We start from the raw sequence: 18,421 nt of genomic DNA, 5'->3' as shown, positions 1-18,421 counted from the left end.
TCCCACCATTTCTGTTGACTGGTAGGATCCATGGGTCAACTTGGAAAGTATTTAGTGAAAATGGTTGAAGGGGCTACAAAATCGATTGAGTCGATTCAATTTTATGCTCTGGTGACCTTTCTTTTTTTAAAACACAGACTAACTATAGACTTGCTTAAATTTTTATTCTTGTTTCTTTTTAAAAAAAAACATTTCTTTTAACTCTAAGGAACTCTTGCATCCCTTTCCTGTAGTGAGAAGCGTTTGCTCTTGAAGCTATGCATATGTAGCAGTGCTGGCCTTTATTGGGGTTTTTATAATGCACACATATCAATTAAGTAAAAAATGTAAATATGATGTGAGCAATAATTTCAATACAAATTCTAGTGTCATATGTGTTGGTTTCCAAGTCTCTGCAGGTTTGGGTAGGGATTTTCAAGTAATCACACGCGACACGCGAATTGGCTGCGGAGGTGTTTATTCAACGACTTTTCAACAACGACTGACACGACACAAGAGCACATGGGTAACAGGAAACGGAAAAACAGAAGAAGAACAGGAACGACAAGAAATGCGCTGCCAACTTAAATCTTACAAGTATAAATTTCCTACAATATGTAGCAGTGCTGGCTTTTATTGGACCCCCTGGGGGGGGGGGGATTCCTGGCCATGGCTTCCCGACGGCGGAGGCGGGCCGTACCGGGGCGCAGCTGGCGCAGGTGCATCATACACCGGCCGCGGCGGCCCTGGGCGGTTGCGTCGAGGTTGCGTTCCTGGTCACAGTATAGCTTATGTTACTTGCATTTCATGTTCACAGAAAACCAGTACCGCTGCCTGTACTGCACGAAGGAGTTTCGCTGCATAAGCGACCTCACGCGACACGTCGTGTCGAAGCACACCGCACATGCTGAAGCCTACCAACGATTTGTGGCGGATCAGACCAGCGTAACATCAAGATCCATAAGGAAGTTCATGAGGGAGGTGGTGAAGGCCGATGCCCGCGCCGAGGCCTCCGAGGCGCAGCTGATCAAGGAGCAGGACCGGGCCGACGCCGCTGACGCCCTGGTCCTGCAGCTGCGAGCTCGCGCTGAGGAAGCCGAGGACCGTGCCGCCGCAGCTGCCACCGAGATTGCCGATGCGCGGAGGCAAGCCAGGGAAGCCGAGGAGCGTGCCGCCGCGGCTGCCACCGAGACTGCCGAGGCGCGGACGCAAGCCAGGGAAGCCGAGGAGCGTGCCACCGCGGCTGCCACCGAGACTACCAGTGCCTCTTCTGTAACGCCGAGAAGAGAGATATAAACGACTTCACCAGGTACGTTGCCTCTTGTCATCGGGAGCATTATCCTGGATTCAAGGCCCTGGTCGCGGACCGAGATGACGCTACAGCCCGCGAGGTGCGCAAGTATCTGCGGGCGGTGAAGAAGGCGGATGAGCGCGACGAAGCTGCAGATGCCGCAAACCGCGCCCTGGAGCTGCAGGTCGCGGAGCTGCAGGTCCTCGTTGACGAGGAGCGGCAGCGCGCCGACGCCGCCGATGCCGGGCGGCAGCTGCAAGTCCGCCAAGGAGGACCAGCTCGAGGACCAGGTCGGACTTCCGCGAGCCCAAGCCAAGGAAGAGGGGACGCGAGCCAAGGAGGCCAATGCCACGGCGATGCAAGCCGAGGCTCGCCTTGAGCGCGCCGAGGTGGCCATCAGGGCGGCTCAGGCTGAGGCGGCCGAGGTGCGCCGTGAGGCCTTCGACGCCGCGCGGCACGATCCGCGCTTCAAGGCGCTCGTCAACGAGTGCGCCGCGGAGCTCGCGGAGCAGCAAATCGCGAGGCGCTTCTTGGAGACCAACCGAGAAGTGCTGCAAGCCAACACCAGGGTACTGGAGATGATGGCCAACATGGAGTCACTGTGACTCCGTGCCGTGGCGCGGAGGCAAGCCAGGGAAGCCGAGGAGCGTGCCGCCGCGGCTGCCACCGAGACTACCAGTGCCTCTTCTGTAACGCCGAGAAGAGGGATATAAACGACTTGACCAGGCACGTTGCCTCTTGTCATCGGGAGCATTATCCTGGATTCAAGGCCCTGGTCGCGGACCGAGATGACGCTACAGCCCGCGAGGTGCGCAAGTATCTGCGGGCGGTGAAGAAGGCGGATGAGCGCGACGAAGCTGCAGATGCCGCAAACCGCGCCCTGGAGCTGCAGGTCGCGGAGCTGCAGGTTCGCGTCGACGAGGAGCGGCAGCGCGCCGACGCCGGGCGGCAGCTGCAAGTCCGCGTCAAGGAGGACCAGCTCGAGGACCAGGTCGGACTTCCGCGAGCCCAAGCCAAGGAAGAGGGGACGCGAGCCAAGGAGGCCAATGCCACGGCGATGCAAGCCGAGGCTCGCCTTGAGCGCGCCGAGGTGGCCATCAGGGCGGCTCAGGCTGAGGCGGCCGAGGTGCGCCGTGAGGCCTTCGACGCCGCGCGGCACGATCCGCGCTTCAAGGCGCTCGTCAACGAGAGCGCCGCGGAGCTCGCGGAGCAGCAAATCGCGAGGCGCTTCTTGGAGACCAACCGAGAAGTGCTGCGAGCCAACACCAGGGTACTGGAGATGATGGCCAACATGGAGTCACTGTGACTCCGTGCCGTGGCGCGGACGCAAGCCAGGGAAGCCGAGGAGCGTGCCGCCGCGGCTGCGGCTGACGCGTTCAACTTAGCGCGCCACGATGGGCGCTTCCAGGCGCTCGTGGACGCGCGCGCCGCGGAGCGGGCCGAAGAGCTCGCAGAGGAGCGCGTCGCGAGACAATTTGTTGAGATCAACAGAAATGTGCTGCAAGCAAATCTCGGGGTCCTGAACGCGACGGCCACGGCCACGGCCACAGATCGAAGAGCACCAGAACTTGAAGCACGCCGCCACTGAAATCCCAATAAGAGAATATTTCAATAAGAGACTATTCTGGAGTTAGACCAGAAAAACAAAGGGATAGTGCATATAATTACTTGTTGGCTAGAAATTGATAAGTTCTCTGCAATCCAGTGCTCTTGTCTCCGGGCTACTGTCTCTTTGACACCTTCACGAATTTTTTCTAGTTGGTCATCAATGGATGGGAAGTGAAATTCAGTGGACTGCTGGCATACACTTATAAAATCTAGAGAGAAAAAAAAATCAAAAATAACTAGGTTGTTTTTACAAAATGTAACACATTTTTATGAACTGTTTGCTAACCTTTGGTTGTGCCAGAAAAAGAAGATATCAAACCATCGGTTAATAGTACAAGACCACACAAGTCATTGGAGTACAGAGCTAAAGCTGTCTGAAGTCTTTGAGGCTGCATATCCATGCCTCTGCAAAATGTACAAGGTGCTATTAATCAAAAAGTTTAAAAGTGACAAAAAAAAGTAATTTTAAAATAAAAATTACCCTTTTGAGGAAAGATGTGTTTTACAGAGATGTAAAACATCAGCAGACATAATACGAATGTTATGCATTTGCTTCATCTGAGATCCAAGATGGATAGTAAAGCTTTCTTCAAGGCCTGGATTATTTCCAACATCAGAGCTTATGTCACTGCCTCCTTTACCCTTGTCTTTAGATGACACATCATTTGACAGATGACGTACTCTAGAAGGCAAACACAAATTCACAATTATCAAAAATATTTAGATGAAAGAGTATCCAGCATCTCACACATGTGAAAATAAGAAACTTACATATGAGTTGGAGATGGTGTTGGAGGAGTGACACTGGATGCCTCTTCAGCTTGCTCTTCAAGTAATTTCATTAACCAATCACGATACTCTCGCCTTTGAGTTTCTTGCAAGGAGTCAATTTGGCTGTTAATCTTTGCTTGGATCATATTCTGATCTTCACAATGACGTGCTGCCAGCAAATTTACATCTGCCTCTGTACTGAATTCACCAATACCCGCAACCAAATCTGACATTTCCTTTGCCTGCCTGGAAGAAAGATGCGAAGCAAAACTTAGTGTCAGCTATAAAAGAGATTGCAACTATTGAACAATGGACATTTGTTACACTTTACAAGTGGGGTGGGTTACTTGGCCACAAAGAGAAGCAGGAAATCAATGGCTGGAATCTTGATGCAGAGAGAGAGTAGGGATGCAGGGGTGTAAGGGCAGACCGATTATTATTTTTAGTAAGGGCGCCAGGTACGCCAAGACTATTAAGTTAATATTGAAATGCGCTAGCAGCACAACAACAAAAACAAACAAGATCCCGGAATACCATCGGTCGGCCCCTCCACTACAAGAAACAAGAAAAACAATGAATTGTACTGAATTACTAAATTGAAAACCAATTGCAAATAAAGACAATAACAAAAGATAGCAATGTCAATAATTGTCCTAACGTGGGGCTCGAACCCATTCGCATTTACATAAGAAATTACACGAACTCAATTAGTCAATAAGAAATTTGAAAATCGGTACAAAAACACAAAATAGAAGTAATGCAGAAAGTTAGGAAAATTAACAGTGTACAAGCTAGAGATTTTTAACGGGAACGCGGGCGCGGTAGCTACATTGATTAAGTTGAACGCGAGTAGTTAATTCACAATTTAGCTTCAAATAAAGAAGTAGAATTTACTTTAACTTGGATCAGCGATACAACATTACAAACAAACAAAGCTAATAAACTAGCAAAAATCTAACAATGCGCGACCCGGTCCGGTACTGACGGTTTAGCGACACAAATCTAACGGTGAACTTTAGCAACAAAATTAGTGCAAATTAAGTTTCACAAACCGAAGATAAATTAACAGTGTACACAGCTAAATCGCAAAAATCAACACGCGAAAATTACCACAGTACCGAGAGATTTTCCTAGCACACACAAGTACACATTACAAACAATACCCAGGGCCCATGGGAAAAATAAGAAATAACAAGAAAGAGTGCGCACTCACCAATCTTCATCGTAAAACGGCATCAGCAACAAAGAGAGTGGGTCGGGGCGTCCCCCTTCCACTACACTGCGTCACAGCGTCGCGCCGAGGCGCATACACACTTCACTACGGCGCAAAGGCGTCCGATAGGTATCACAACACCACATCACTAGCACATCACAGGGAGGGTGATGGGGCGCCGTGCAGAGGCAGCGGCGAGGCAAGGAGAAGGCGTCCAGCTTCATGGTGACGGCGAGGGCGGGCCGGTCGGGTGGTCGGTGCAGCAACGGTGTGGCAGGGGCAAGTCAGGCCCGTTAGCCGAGCATGGCGTTGTCAGTGGCCCAGGCACAAAAAGCCCTACGGGAAAAACAGGGTGGTGAAATGACTGCCAAAACTCGTACGATACCGTGCTGCACACCGGGACGAGTCCACACCTTGCGGGCTTCATGTAGATGGTCTCGGCGATGAACATGACGGCCACGTGGAGGACGCGGTCACCGGGACGAACGACGGGGACGTGTCGGCTCTCTCGGTCCAGTCTCAACGAGACGCTCACTCGGACTGACTCCGGCTCGTCAGGCGAGGGGAAGGGGGAAGCGGCGGCTTCGGCAGGTGCGCTGGCGGCGCGCGGAGCGGCCGGTCGGACCGCGCTGGCAACCCCTTCGCTCGCTGAGCGAGCAGACGACGCACGGCCGGCTTCGAAGCCGGAGGTGGCGGAGCGGGGTGTGGTGGCTCGTGGCACCCAGGCCAGCACTCTCACTGCAGCCGACACCGACACTGTCACTGGACTCGGACTCGCCCGCCATCCATTTGTCCGCCGCTCTGCTCCTGCCCCAGCACGTGCCATCCATCTGCCATGCCTCCGCGTACTCGTCGTAAGTAAATTTATTATCCATTTACACGTTTACGGCCGGGGTACTGCCGGAATAGCGGAAGCGTGTCGACAGGCTTCCAGATAATCGTGAATTATCCCGGCCGAACGCAGAAACGCTATCGCTGCCCACGGGGACGGGGAGCGCTCGCCGGCGGCCATAGACAACAAACCTGTTGTCTATGCCGGTGGCTGGAGGCCGTAGGCCGCGGCTCGCGGGCCGTTCCGAGGCGCAGCTGGCAGGTGCATCATACACCGGCCGGCGGCCCTGGGTGGCCACGCCCCGCCATGCCGCGGCGTGCTCGTCGAGCATGTTGCATTGTGCGTCTTCGCAGCGGTTGGGCCCTCGTCCGTGCGTGCGCAAGAGCGTCCGCTCCTGCTCGTACGCGCGCGACGGCCCTCGGTCCTGCTGGTACTGTCGACCGCCTGCCGTCGTCTGCTGTTCACGGTTGCACGCTCGCCTGATAAGTCTCAGCGTGCCGCATCCGTGGCAGCGTGTGCGCCTGTACGGACAGCGGTTGCGTCGGGTTGCGTTCCTGGTCACAGTATAGCTTATGTTACTTGCATTTTATGTTCACAGGAAACCTCGCGGACCGAGAGGACGCTACAGCCCGCGAGGTGCGCAAGTATCTGCGGGCGGTGAAGAAGGCGGATGAGCGCGACGAAGCTGCAGATGCCGCAAACCGCGCCCTGGAGCTGCAGGTCGCGGAGCTGCAGGTCCGCGTTGACGAGGAGCGGCAGCGCGCCGACGCCGCCGATGCCGGGCGGCAGCTGCAAGTCCGCGTCAAGGAGGACCAGCTCGAGGACCAGGTCGGACTTCCGCGAGCCCAAGCCAAGGAAGAGGGGACGCGAGCCAAGGAGGCCAAAGCCACGGCGATGCAAGCCGAGGCTCGCCTTGAGCGCGCCGAGGTGGCCATCAGGGCGGCTCAGGCTGAGGCGGCCGAGGTGCGCCGTGAGGCCTTCGACGCCGCGCGGCACGATCCGCGCTTCAAGGCGCTCGTCAACGAGTGCGCCGCGGAGCTCGCGGAGCAGCAAATCGCGAGGCGCTTCTTGGAGACCAACCGAGAAGTGCTGCGAGCCAACACCAGGGTACTGGAGATGATGGCCAACATGGAGTCACTGTGACTCCGTGCCGTGGCGCGGACGCAAGCCAGGGAAGCCGAGGAGCGTGCCGCCGCGGCTGCGGCTGACGCGTTCAACTTAGCGCGCCACGATGGGCGCTTCCAGGCGCTCGTGGACGCGCGCGCCGCGGAGCGCGCCGAAGAGCTCGCAGAGGAGCGCGTCGCGAGACAATTTGTTGAGATCAACAGAAATGTGCTGCAAGCAAATCTCGGGGTCCTGAACGCGACGGCCACCTTCCACGCCAATGGCTGGCGCCGCGCCAACTGATGCGAGTGCTATTATAAAGTTCAAAAAGAGTTAAAACCCGGTGTAGTCTTGAAAAACCATCTATGTGATCATTCAATTTTATGCTTTAATTAAAGTGGTGGCCTTTCTTGTTTTTAACATTAGACTTGCTTGAATTTTTCTATCAAAATAAGATATAGATAATTCAGGGTGTGTTTTAAACACTTCTAAAAACGGGAATTCATCTATCAAATTGAAATCATTTATGTGTGCTTTAAAAATGTGTCAATTTGTTTGCTCTAGAACTTAGTCAGATATTTATTTTATGTTATAACGCTTATATAAGTCAGTCCCACCATTTCTGTTGACTGGTAGGATCCATGGGTCAACTTGGAAAGTATTTAGTGAAAATGGTTGAAGGGGCTACAAAATCGATTGAGTCGATTCAATTTTATGCTCTGGTGACCTTTCTTTTTTTAAAACACAGACTAACTATAGACTTGCTTAAATTTTTCTTCTTGTTTGTTTTTTAAAAAAACATTTCTTTTAACTCTAAGGAACTCTTGCATCCCTTTCCTGTAGTGAGAAGCGTTTGCTCTTGAAGCTATGCATATGTAGCAGTGCTGGCCTTTATTGGGGTTTTTATAATGCACACATATCAATTAAGTAAAAAATGTAAATATGATGTGAGCAATAATTTCAATACAAATTCTAGTGTCATATGTAGCAGTGCTGGCTTTTATTGGGGTTTTTATAATGCTCACAGATCAATTATTGTGATTGTAAGTAAAAAATGTAAATATGATGTGGACAAATTCCATCTATGCGATATGTAGATAGTTAAATTGTAGTCAGCATTATTGTGATGTAAAAAGTTAAATTGGCAATTAAATTTTCATTACTTCAGTTTTGTATGATTGAGATATTTTATTTACAACTCTATTTTACACATGAATATATTTCAAAGTTGTCATTCTGCTTCATATGCTAATACATACATAGATGAGTTATTCACACAGACACTCAGATTTTGCACTTTTATGCTGACTCCTTTCCACATTCTAAAATTGTAAACTTGTTGGTTTCGGACCCAAGTTGGGTAACTAAATTGCGTCAGCTTTTGACAAGGAAATTATATTTTATCCAAAGCATGTGCTTGCTGCCATTTTGAATCAACAATCACTTCAAAAAGTTACGAGATCCTCTTTTTCTTACAGCCAATGACATTGTAATTAACTCTTACACCTCGTTTGCCAATTAATGATATTTTTTTAAAGAAAGATCATTTTTGTCATGGTTGACACTGCTATTAGGTATTTAAAAATTATTTACTATGCCATTAATCACAGTGTTAAACGTTGGGTAAAAAATGAAATAATGAGCTCTGCGCTTCTGAAGCACACATCTAGTTGATTGAATTTATCCTATAAGCCAAATATTTATAGTGTAAAAACATTGTAAGTTGTATGTATACTTACAACGAGTGCCTTGAGGATTCTAGGCAGATCTAGTATGGCTGAATAAATAACAAAAATGGCCTCCTCCACAAATTGTGCTCTTCCAGAGCATGACTTCATATTTCTGCAAACTTATCAGTTACTTATGTACACGTCACAATTTTTTTTTACAAACATTTGATTTTGCTCCAGAGCACTCCAGGAAATGACCTGATCATCCTCTGGAACTGTTCTTGTCCTCATTGGACCAACATCCTTTCAAGAATATTATACACATACCTTGCTTAGTTCAAGAGACGCAGTCTCGAGTAAAAAAATCTCTCTGCATAAATAAGATTTATTATTTAGTCTTAACCTCATTGTAATAATCTTAAAATTTCAACTCAGATATGCAGCCATCAAGAGGTGCACATCTCACATGACAATGATAGGGTAACTCTCAGTTCAAAACCCCCCACCCCTCCCCTCCCTTCACAAACCCTTTGGCTCTTTGCGCTTAAGTTCTTCTATTGGAAACAGTATCTAAGAAAATGAAAAGGCCTTGCACAAACTTGATCCTTGTAGAGTAAACTGTCATTGGTTTACCTCCACAAATGACATCAAAATTATTGAAAATAAAATAATACTGTTACTGTTGACACATGTTGAAACGAAAGTACATATCACATTACATAATGAAAACTACTACATAATATTGTGCCTCTGTAATTTGGACACTCTTCGCCCTAGGAAGTCTCCAACTCAAAACTTTTGTGTTTTTGGCATCAGGTAGGTAACCATGCAACGAAAGTAGCATTTTTCTCCAAAGGAACCAAACAGCATTGACGTCACAGTGACTCAAAATTCATGTGGCATAACACGTGCTAAAGACTCTGGGAAATTTTAATTATTAGAGCATGTCGAAACGTCCTAGCACTACCACCATAAATTTTGCCTCAACATGACGTCACCAACCACCAACTCCCTCAGCCCCACTGGGCGGCCAGTGAGTATAAGGACCTGAGCAGCTCCACCGCCCTGCTGTCAGACGAGGCCAGCGCCAGCTCCTCCGAACTGGTGGGCTTCTTGCTGCCGTACTGCGGCAGCACTGTGGAGAACACCGGGTCCGTGATGAAGGCCGTGTACGTCGTCGCCGCCGTGCTCAGTGTGGTCGGCCTCTTGGTCGTCGTCGACGTGGTGGTGGTCGAAGCAGCACGGTCTCGCACTCGCGCTGCTGCAGACGACGTCGACGACGACTCGCTGGTGGAAATAGTGCTCGACTTGACGGTCTTGTGGACCGTCCTGCCCACGAGCCGCGAGTGTTTCCTCTTGGCCGAGGCGGCGCTGCTGCTGACGGGGACGCTCGTGGCGGCGGTCTCGGGCTTCGAGGTCGTCGTCGTGCTGGTCGTCGTCGTGGAGGGCGTCGTGCTCGCGGAGTGGCCCTGCCGGCCCTGCCCCGTGCTGAGCAGCGCCTCCAGCAGCTGGTCGCGGACCTCCTGGGCGTTTTCCTGCGCTCCCCGCTGGTCGTTGATGTTGTTGTTGACGAGCAGCAGCACAAGCCGCCGGATCGTCATGTTGGTTTCGGCCTCCTTGAGCATATCCATGAGCATGTCCGCCATGGTCGCGTTGAGGTGGCCGAACATGGCCTCCGCGGCCGCCACCATGGTGCGGTTCATGGCCATGGGCGTGGTTGCCGACGAGGCGTCCGCCTGCTTGCCGCTGGACGTGCTCACGCTCGAGGTGACCGACATGGACACGGAGCCCGTCGGCGTGGATCTCGGCACGGTTCGGGTTGACGTGGCCGGGGGGTGGCTGCTGGTGCTGACGGTGGACGACGGCGCGGCCGTGGGGTCGGAGGGAAGCACCCAAGTGCTGCTCTGGCTGTCCTCTGGGGGCGCCGTCGGCGGCACCATGCTTCTTGAAGTGCTGCTGCTTGGGGAGGTGGACAGGGGCATCCTGGGGTGGTACGTCGTGATGGTTGACGCCGTGGTGGTAGACGGTGCGGCCGATGTGGTCGTGACGGGGACGGTGGCGCGCGCCACGCTCTGCGACACGCTCTGCGCCCTGGTCGTCGGCGACGTGGTCAGCTCGTAGTTGATCGACAGCGGGTTGAGAGGCTTGTGCGCGTTGAGCGTGTCCTCGGAGGGCAGTCGCTTCGGCTGCTGCGGCTGCAACTGCTGCTGCTTGTTGAAGTCGAAGTTGGTGGCCTTCCCGGAGCGCAAGTTGACGCGGTAGCGCGTCCTCGTCGTGTCGAGGGACTGCTCCAGCAGCCTGGACGCGGACGACGGCGCGGGGACGGTAGGCTTTGCCAGCAGCTTGGCCTGCGCCACCGTCACCGGCACCTGGCCCGGCGCCTTGGTTGGCTTGGAAGTCAGTGTCTCAGGCGTCGTGAGGTACTTGGCGCCGCGGAAACGCACCTCCTGCGTCGTCGGCGTGGGGGTGGTTGTTGGCGGCGGCGGCCTCGGCGTCGTGGTGGTGGTCGTTGTCGTCGTCGTGGTCGTGCTGGAGGTCGTGGGGCTTGGAGCGGTGGGTGGCAGCCTCGCTCTGACGGCGACGGTGGACGACGCCGCGGGTGTGTGCGTGGGGGTGACGAAGAAGGGACCCGTGTACTTGGGCTTCTTGGTGGGGCCCACCGTACTGGCGGGGATGGAGGGTGCCTCTGGCGCGGAGGGTCCTGAGGGTCCTGAGGGCGCAGACTGCAGGATCTTGGCTGACTGCACGGGGGCTTGGTCGCGGCCTTCGCCGCCTGCGTTGCGGGGCGCGGCGACCGCGTCGTGGTTTGCTGCTGTTTGGGAAGTGACTTGGACACGGGCTTGGGGGTGGGCCTGGGGGTGGGTCGAGTGGTGGGCCTGGGGGTAGGCTTGGCCGTAGCTGCTCTTGGCGTGGTGGGCTTGGGCGTGGGCTTGGGGGAAGGCTTCGCGACGGGCTTGGGCGTGGTCGAGACCAAGTTATTGTCTCTGGCCACGTACGACTGGCTGCCCGCGGCAACCAGGACTGGGTCGCCGACGGCGTTGCTGCCGGTGGCGGTGGGCGCCGACGGGGCGGACGGCGCCGTGAGCGACGCGGACCTGAGCTGCACGGTGCTGTTGTCGGGCTGGTGCGGCAGCACGACGGCGAGCTGGTTCAAGTCCTCGGGGACGAAGGATCCGAGGGCGTTGTCGATCTTCTCCAGGTTTTCCTTGGGAATCTCGTGCTTGCCCGTGGGCGGTGCCGTGGTGGGTTCTGTGTGCGGCGGTGATGTCGTCGCGTCCGTCTGCGAGGGCGCTGCGGGGGTGGTGGTGACGCCGGGCGGGGTGACGCCCCTGGCGCGCAGCACGTCCGCGCCGTAGGGGCTGTACTTGGAGTTGTTCTGGAAGCCGCCGTAGCGCGGCAGCCCGACGTCCTGGACGCCCCCGGCCGTTGGGAAGTACGACACGTCGTCAGAGGACGGCGCCGACGGCCCGGACGGCCCGGACGGCCCAGACGGCGGCCCCGTCCAGCTCTCGTTGAGCGCGCTCAGGATGGCGATGAGGCTGTTGACGTCCGCGGCGATGGAGGTGTAGTTGGCCGAGTCGGGCGCCACGGTGGGCGGCGCCGTCTTGCCCTGCAGCGAGGAGTAGTAGCGGCTCTGCGAGTCCAGCAGCGACTCCAGGCGCTGCAGCGGCGCCTCCAGGTCGATGGCGGGGAAGTCCCCGGCCGCGAGAGGGTTGGGCGGTGGCGGCTGCGTGCTGCCTGCCTCCTGCGGCGCGGTGGGCGCGGTGGGCGCGGTGGGCACGGTGGGCGGCAAGGTGGTGGCCGCCTCGGTGACGGTGGTGGTGGCGAAGATGATGGGCAGGTAGGGCGCCGGACCCGCCGGGGTCACCTCGTACAGCTTGCTCTTCCGGGCGCCGCCGCTGCCGCCCTTGTTGGTCACGTCCGAGTACTCCAGCACCTCGTCGCTCTCCTTCGTGACGGAGGCCTCGTCCGCGGTCGTGGTCACGCTGGGGTCCGACGAGGACGAGGCCGACTCCGTGGAAGCAGTGGTGGTCTCGGCGGAGTCCTCGTCGGGGCTGACGGTCGTGGACGACGGGGGCGGCTCGGTGGGCCGGACTTCGGCGAGGACTTTCCGGAAGGACTCGGGGTCCTCCAAGTAGGCCGACAGCGCGCGCGTGAACACCTGCGCGAGCTCGCGGAGGTCGGCGTTGTCCGCGATGTTGGGCAGGTCCTTGGTCTCCTTGTTGATGGCGTTCGACAGCTCCACCTCGGGCCGCTCGGGCTCCACGATGCCTCTGCTCTGCTCGCTGCGCAAGTCGTTGCTGGGGTTCAGGTTGATGGTGGGCTTGTTCTCGGCGAGCAGGTCTAGCGAATACGGTGTGGTGGTCTGCTCGTACGGGGCCGTGGTGGTGGTGCTCGGCGTTTCTGTCTCCGCGAACAGTGACGAGTACGAGTCCTTGGTGAGCTGCGTCAGCGAGGCGGGCAGGTTCTCCGGCTCGCTGTCCTGGCCGTTGGCAGTGAAGTCGGTGAAGTTGACGCCGTTGGCGTGCGGCAGCAGCAGGACGTCCGAGATGGAGATCTTGTCCGGCGTGGCGGTCTCGGCCGGCAGAGCAGTGGTGGGTAAGTCTGTGGCCGCGGTGTTCTCGACCTCGTCCTCCGGCTCTGCGAAGTACAGCGCAAGCGACTGCAGGGATCCGGGGCCCGAGGTGCCAGAGGCCGAGGCCGCGACGGCGCTGCCGTTGCGGTTGGCGGCGGCATCCTCACCCTCTGGCGAAGGCGCGCTGAGCTCCAGAGTGCGCAGCGAGGCGTGCTGCAGGGTGACGCCCGGCGCGCTGGTGTCCGAGGCCGTGGTGCCGGCGGCAGTGCCGGCTTCCTCGAGCTGCGTGGTGGCGGTTGTTCCGGCCTCGGTCGTTGCTTGTTCCGTGGGCTGGGCGGACTGAGAGTACTCCACGGGCTGGGCGGGCTGCGAGGGCGTCACCGCCTCTGCCGCCGTTGTGGCCGAGGCCTGCCGCGCCGGCTTGGGGATGATCCTGGCCAGGGTGATGTAGCGCGTGGTGGGCGGCTCGCGAACGCTCTCCCTGGTGGGCTGCTGCGGCGGCAGCGACTGCCCCGGCGTGGCGGCCGAGGTCGGGGTCGTCGGGGCCACGCTGCTGTACGAGGCCGTGCGCGACCGCTGCAGCTCCACGTACTTGGTGGAGTACGTCGGCGTGGCAGGGTTCAGCGCGTCGTCGGGCGTGGCGGTGCGCGCGCGGAGCGAGTTCTGGTACTTGCGGTAGAAGGGCGTGGGGCCGTTGGGGTTGGCCGTGGTGGAGGCCTGCTGGTCCAGGTTGCGCTGCCGCTTGATCTCGGCGTACGTCTTGCTGTTGGCCTGCAGGCGGTAGATGTTGGCGGGCGTGGTGGAGGCCAGGCTGAACTGGCTGGGCGCCTCGGACACGACGCGGGACTCGAAGCTGGGCGCCTCGATGTACTGCGTCTCCAGCGGGTGGCCGATGCCGAAGCTGAAGCGACTGGAGCCGCGGCCCGTGGCGAAGGAAGCCGTCTCTGCGAGCTGCTGCCGCTCCTGGGGGTCCTGCTGGTGGTGGTCGTCGCCGGCCGTCGGCCTGGAGTACTGCTGCTGCTTCTTCTTGGGCTGCAGCTGCGGCGTGCTGGTGACCTTGAGGTAGGGGTTGACGCCGGGCGGGTAGTTGGGCTCGTCGTCCTTGCCTCCGCGCGTGGACGTCCGCGGCCCGTTGGACTCCGCCGTGGCGAACGTCTCCCTGTTGCGCGCGCGCCCGCCGTCGTCCTGGTCCTGGGCGTTCTTGTTGAAGCGGAACTGGCCCTGCACGCCGCGGCCGCGCGGCACGGCAGGTGACGAGGCCGACGAGGCCGTGGACGACGTGGCGAAGGTCGTGGTGGAGGTCGGCGACGTGGGGGAGACGCGGTTGCGGCTGCCGAAGGCCCCGGCGTCCTGCTGCCTTCCCGGGCCGCCCGGCCCGGTGACGAAGGTCTGCAGGTTGCTGTTGCCGTACCTGCTCTGCTGCTGTTGCTGTTGCTGCTGCTGCTTCTGCAGGAAGTTGCGGTTGCCGTTGAAGGTGAAGCCGTCCCCGCCCGGCGCCGTCTGGCCGTGGAAGGTGCGCGAGCCGCGCTCGCTGTCGGGGTTGGCCGTGGACTGGAAGTTGTTGCTGTTGAGCGCGTCGTAGAAGTTGCCGCTGCTGCTGGTGGACAAGAACCCCCCGCCGTTGGACGGCCCGGACGGCGCTGACGGCGGCCTGCTGCTGAAGCTGGTGGGCGCGGTGGGCTGCGGGCTGTGGCGGCGCTCCGTGCTGCCGATGATCCTGGTGTAGGCCGAGTCCGTCCTCGGCGTGGACGGCGCGAGCTGTGCCGCGCGCTGCTGTTGCTGCTGCTGCTGCCGCTCGCGCACCGCGCCCTGGTCCACGGCCAGCTGCTCGGCGCTGGACTCGTACAGCCCCTCCGACTCGGCGCAGTCCACCTTGAACCACCAGTCGCAGATGAGGTGCGACTGGCGGAACACGGTGCCGTTGGGGCACAGGAAGGAGATCTTGCGGCCGCCGTCGCAGATGTGGAACACCTGCAACACGAGTCGCCCGCTTACAAAAGTGCAAACTGATGGACTTGAAGAGTTTTTAAATTTCAACTTGTTGTATTTCCCTCGCCGCTTTCCTCCTGGTACTGTAACAACACCTAAAAAAATCTTGGGAAACAGTGAAGATTAGAAGAGAGAAAGAACATGACAAGAAGAACGAAAACGAAAAATGAGGCGTTGGTCCGCTTGCCTGCTGCAAAAAAATAAAAACAAAGCAAAGCAAAGACTCCATGAAGGACAAGGGCGAAGAGCGGTACGTGTGGTTCGCGGCGTTCGCGGTGACCGGCTGTGACGCTGCAGGCCAGCTGGCCGTCGCCCACGCCTCGCCCACGCCCTGCCCGCGGAAGTAGATAAGGAAAGGAAGGGTCCAGCGGGCCGTCGCCCTGTCTCTCTCGCACTCACGGGGCGATGCATAAGGGTGCGAGGGAGACAGAGAGCAGGGCACCAGCTGAACGGCTAGGCCAGGCGCTCGGTCCGTCACGACAGGAGCCATCGTCCGGCCCGGCGAGCCCGTCGCCCCTCCATCTTCCATCGCGCTCTGTCTTTCCCCGTCTTTCTTTGCGCCCCGCCAACAAAGCCGCCGCCACGCCGCCACTGCGGGCACTGCAGATTCATCCAATATATGATAATTCGAGACTTGCGCGGGCGGAGAAAGTGGCAAGGCCGTGCGTCGCGGTGCAGCGGCACTGGCGCACGCCCCGGCTGCACCTGGAGGGGCTTGGTGGCGCGCGGGACGAGGCAAGTCCGCCAGTGTCGACAGGGGACCCGACAACGCCGCGGACAGCTTGTGGTCCTCCGGGACGTCCCCCGGGACGCCAGACGCCAGGTCGTGAGAAGATGAATTATAGCCATCACGCCACGCCGCGCCACGCCAGGCCGCCACTACACTTGGCGGACGGGGCCGTCGGGGGCAACAGGCTGCAACAACAGAGATTTGAGCAGGAAACGAAACGCGCGGCAACCAGAAGCTGCGGCCGGAGGGCGGATTCCGAGGCGTTGCCTCGATGCTCTGTCTCGCTCGCACTCGTGGGGGCGGTGGCCTTCCCCCAGGGGTGCGAGAGAGACGGATGCCGTTTCGGAATGAGCCCGCCGCGGGAGGGACTTGTTGCAGCTTCAGTTTGTCATCGTGTCCGGGGGAGGGAATGCACTTGGACGCGGACACGCGGACGGCAAGCCGGATATGTTGTGTCGGTGTGTGTGCGGGGAAGAGGGGGGGGGGGCGTTCGGGGATGCATACTACACGCCGCGACTTGTGTAATGCGGGGTCCTGGGAACGCCCAGGACGTCATCGAACGCCGGCAGCGGCTTTACGTACGCCCCCCGCCCCCTGCGGTCAGATAGCAGGCAGCCCTTCCTTCCCGCCCCGCCAGCCCCGCCAGTCGCACACAGAACAATGCGATCCGCATCGGCCACACGTGTGCCTGGCGTGCCCGGCGTGCCCGGCGTGCCCGGCCCCCTGCGCGCTCTTGGCTTCTTCGCTTCGCCCCACGTGCACGCGCAATCACTGTAAAATGTCGCACGCGGCGCGCGGGGGAGGCGATAGGGCTTCGTGAATAAAACACACACAGACACACTCGCGCGACTTCCTTCCCCCTTCCACGCCGTTTCCGCGCACAGCAGCTCCCGTTTGACGTGGCGGGGCTGTTTCACTGTTTCATCACTTTCATCAGATGCCCTTTTCTTCTTCTTTCCTTCCCCCCTTTCCCTTTTTCTGGTCAGCGCGGCGGCGCGGCGGTGCAGTGTTTTACTCGGGATTCGATTGGCGGCACGCGATCGGTCCTGTGGGGGAAGGGTGGGGAAGGGGCGCCGCAGAGCACCGCGATGTAATCGGGCCGGTGACCGCACCCCGACGCACCGCGACGACGACGGCCAGGCGGACGCGGGGACAGCAAACGCCCTCCCCGAATCCGAATCCGAATGTGTCGCCGAGGCTGCTTGACGGCGGTGATGCGACGCGGCACAGTGGGCCAGAAGACCATCGGAGGCGGCCAAAACACTAAACGCGTTCTGAGCTCCAGAGTAGCTAAACAGGCCTCGAACCGAACGTGTGACCCCACCAATGGATTGCTCTCCGAACGATGAATCCATTGGTGGGGTCACACGTTCGATTCGAGTCCCATTTAGCGACTCTGGAGCTCAAAACGCGTCTAGAGTTTTGGCCGCCTCCACCGGTCTTCTGGCCCACTGTGCGCGGTGCGGTCCAAGCTCCAGCTGCTCAAGCTTGGCGGCACGGCGGCGGCGTGGCGGCGGTTTGCGGCCTGCGCCTGCCTGCGCCGCGGCGACGTAACGTCTTCGTGTCTCGTCGCGTCGCCGCCGCGGACTGCAGTGGAGTGGAGTGCCGCGGAGTGGCCGTGTGCCGTGTTTCCGAACGCAGACCGACTGTACACGGAATTTGTAACACACGGGCCGACCGGCGGAGCGGCGGGGCGGCGCTGTGAGTCACGACAATACACGACAGTCGCCGCGGCCCGCGGCCGCCGCGCTGCAGTCTCCGCTTCTCGTCCGCATCCGCCGCGCGCGCATCGCCCCCCACTTCCCCGAACGCTTCGCCTTCAACCTTCCACTTCCTCCGAGAGTCGCTGTCGTCGCTCTGTCTCTCTCGCACCGATGCGGGACGCCCCACGAGTGCGAGAAAGACAGAGCGACAGAAACGACTCTCGAAATCAGTCTGCTGCGTGCTGAAGCAGCTGCAGCCCCGACCAAGAGAACCGCTGCCGTTTCGGCGTTCACTCGCTTACCCCACCGGGTCCAATTTACCCCGCTTTAGACTACTCCCGACTCCACTTCTCACACTTCCTCGGTCACCACTCCCTCCGCGTCGGCCTCAACTTACCCCGCGCCTGCCTTCCGCTTACCCGCTTCACTTACCCGGCCCGGCGTCCCCTTACCCCGCTCCCCCTCCACTCGGTGCTCGCGGTCTGCCGAGCGATTCAGAAGATCGTCGTTCTGTCTCTCTCGCACCCATGGGGCCCTCCGTACGGGTGCGAGAGAGAGCGGATCACTCGGCGGGCAACAAGACAGGGAAACAAATAAGGATCTGGACGATAAGATGTACGGCTGGATCGGCCGGGAGATCGGAGGGGGAGGGGGGGTGTCTTTCCCCGCCATTTCTCCTGCATTATTCACGAGGCCCAAACCGCGAGAGATGCTCGCTGCTGCGCGCTGCTCCCGCCACACGAGTGCCGGCCCGGAGGGGCGTCACTCTGTCTCTCTCGCACTCACGGGCCGCCGCGGCGGGTGCGAGAGAGACAGAGCGACGAGACGGTCCCTCGAGGGGCCCGGAGGGGCAGAGGAGCGCGGCGAGGCAGGCTGTCTCTCTCGCACTCGCGCGGCGGTCCGTGAGTGCGAGAGAGACAGCGCGACGGGGAACGGCGTTCGCGGAATGGGCCTG

General features: G+C 58.3%; 3 protein-coding genes across 3 annotated transcripts in view; 1 reads left to right on the top strand and 2 right to left on the bottom strand.

Moving 5' to 3' along the window:
* Window positions 1-2,170: 2,170 nt before the first annotated feature.
* On the bottom strand, window positions 2,171-5,435 carry LOC117652401 (protein C12orf4-like). The gene is made up of 7 exons (XM_034397279.1): window positions 5,276-5,435; window positions 4,863-5,198; window positions 3,650-3,895; window positions 3,360-3,560; window positions 3,165-3,283; window positions 2,939-3,087; window positions 2,171-2,854 (listed from the first exon to the last, which is right to left on the bottom strand). Exons 2-7 carry the CDS (start codon window positions 4,883-4,885, stop codon window positions 2,378-2,380), a joined length of 1,215 nt encoding a protein of 404 aa, XP_034253170.1. The 5' UTR covers window positions 4,886-5,198; window positions 5,276-5,435; the 3' UTR covers window positions 2,171-2,377.
* Window positions 5,436-5,534: 99 nt separating this feature from the next.
* Window positions 5,535-7,973, top strand: LOC117652590 (nuclease SbcCD subunit C-like). The gene is made up of 2 exons (XM_034397621.1): window positions 5,535-5,716; window positions 6,293-7,973. The coding sequence occupies exons 1-2, from the start codon at window positions 5,698-5,700 to the stop codon at window positions 6,835-6,837; spliced, it is 564 nt and encodes a 187-aa protein (XP_034253512.1). The 5' UTR covers window positions 5,535-5,697; the 3' UTR covers window positions 6,838-7,973.
* A 135-nt stretch (window positions 7,974-8,108) lies between these two features.
* The window catches only part of LOC117652589 (mucin-5AC-like), a 49,040-nt gene continuing 38,727 nt past the window's right edge, over window positions 8,109-18,421 (bottom strand). The window contains exons 8-10 of the mRNA XM_034397620.1: window positions 13,426-15,015; window positions 11,211-13,374; window positions 8,109-11,178 (exon numbers count right to left, since the gene is read on the bottom strand). Of these exons, the coding sequence (XP_034253511.1) occupies window positions 9,482-11,178; window positions 11,211-13,374; window positions 13,426-15,015 (5,451 nt within the window). The 3' untranslated portion in view covers window positions 8,109-9,481. The remainder of the gene's footprint in view (window positions 11,179-11,210; window positions 13,375-13,425; window positions 15,016-18,421) is intronic.

This window comes from Thrips palmi, unplaced genomic scaffold, assembly GCF_012932325.1.
Source record: "Thrips palmi isolate BJ-2018 unplaced genomic scaffold, TpBJ-2018v1 HiC_scaffold_7, whole genome shotgun sequence".
Taxonomy (NCBI): domain Eukaryota; kingdom Metazoa; phylum Arthropoda; class Insecta; order Thysanoptera; family Thripidae; genus Thrips; species Thrips palmi.
This window is presented reverse-complemented; position numbering and strand designations above follow the sequence as displayed.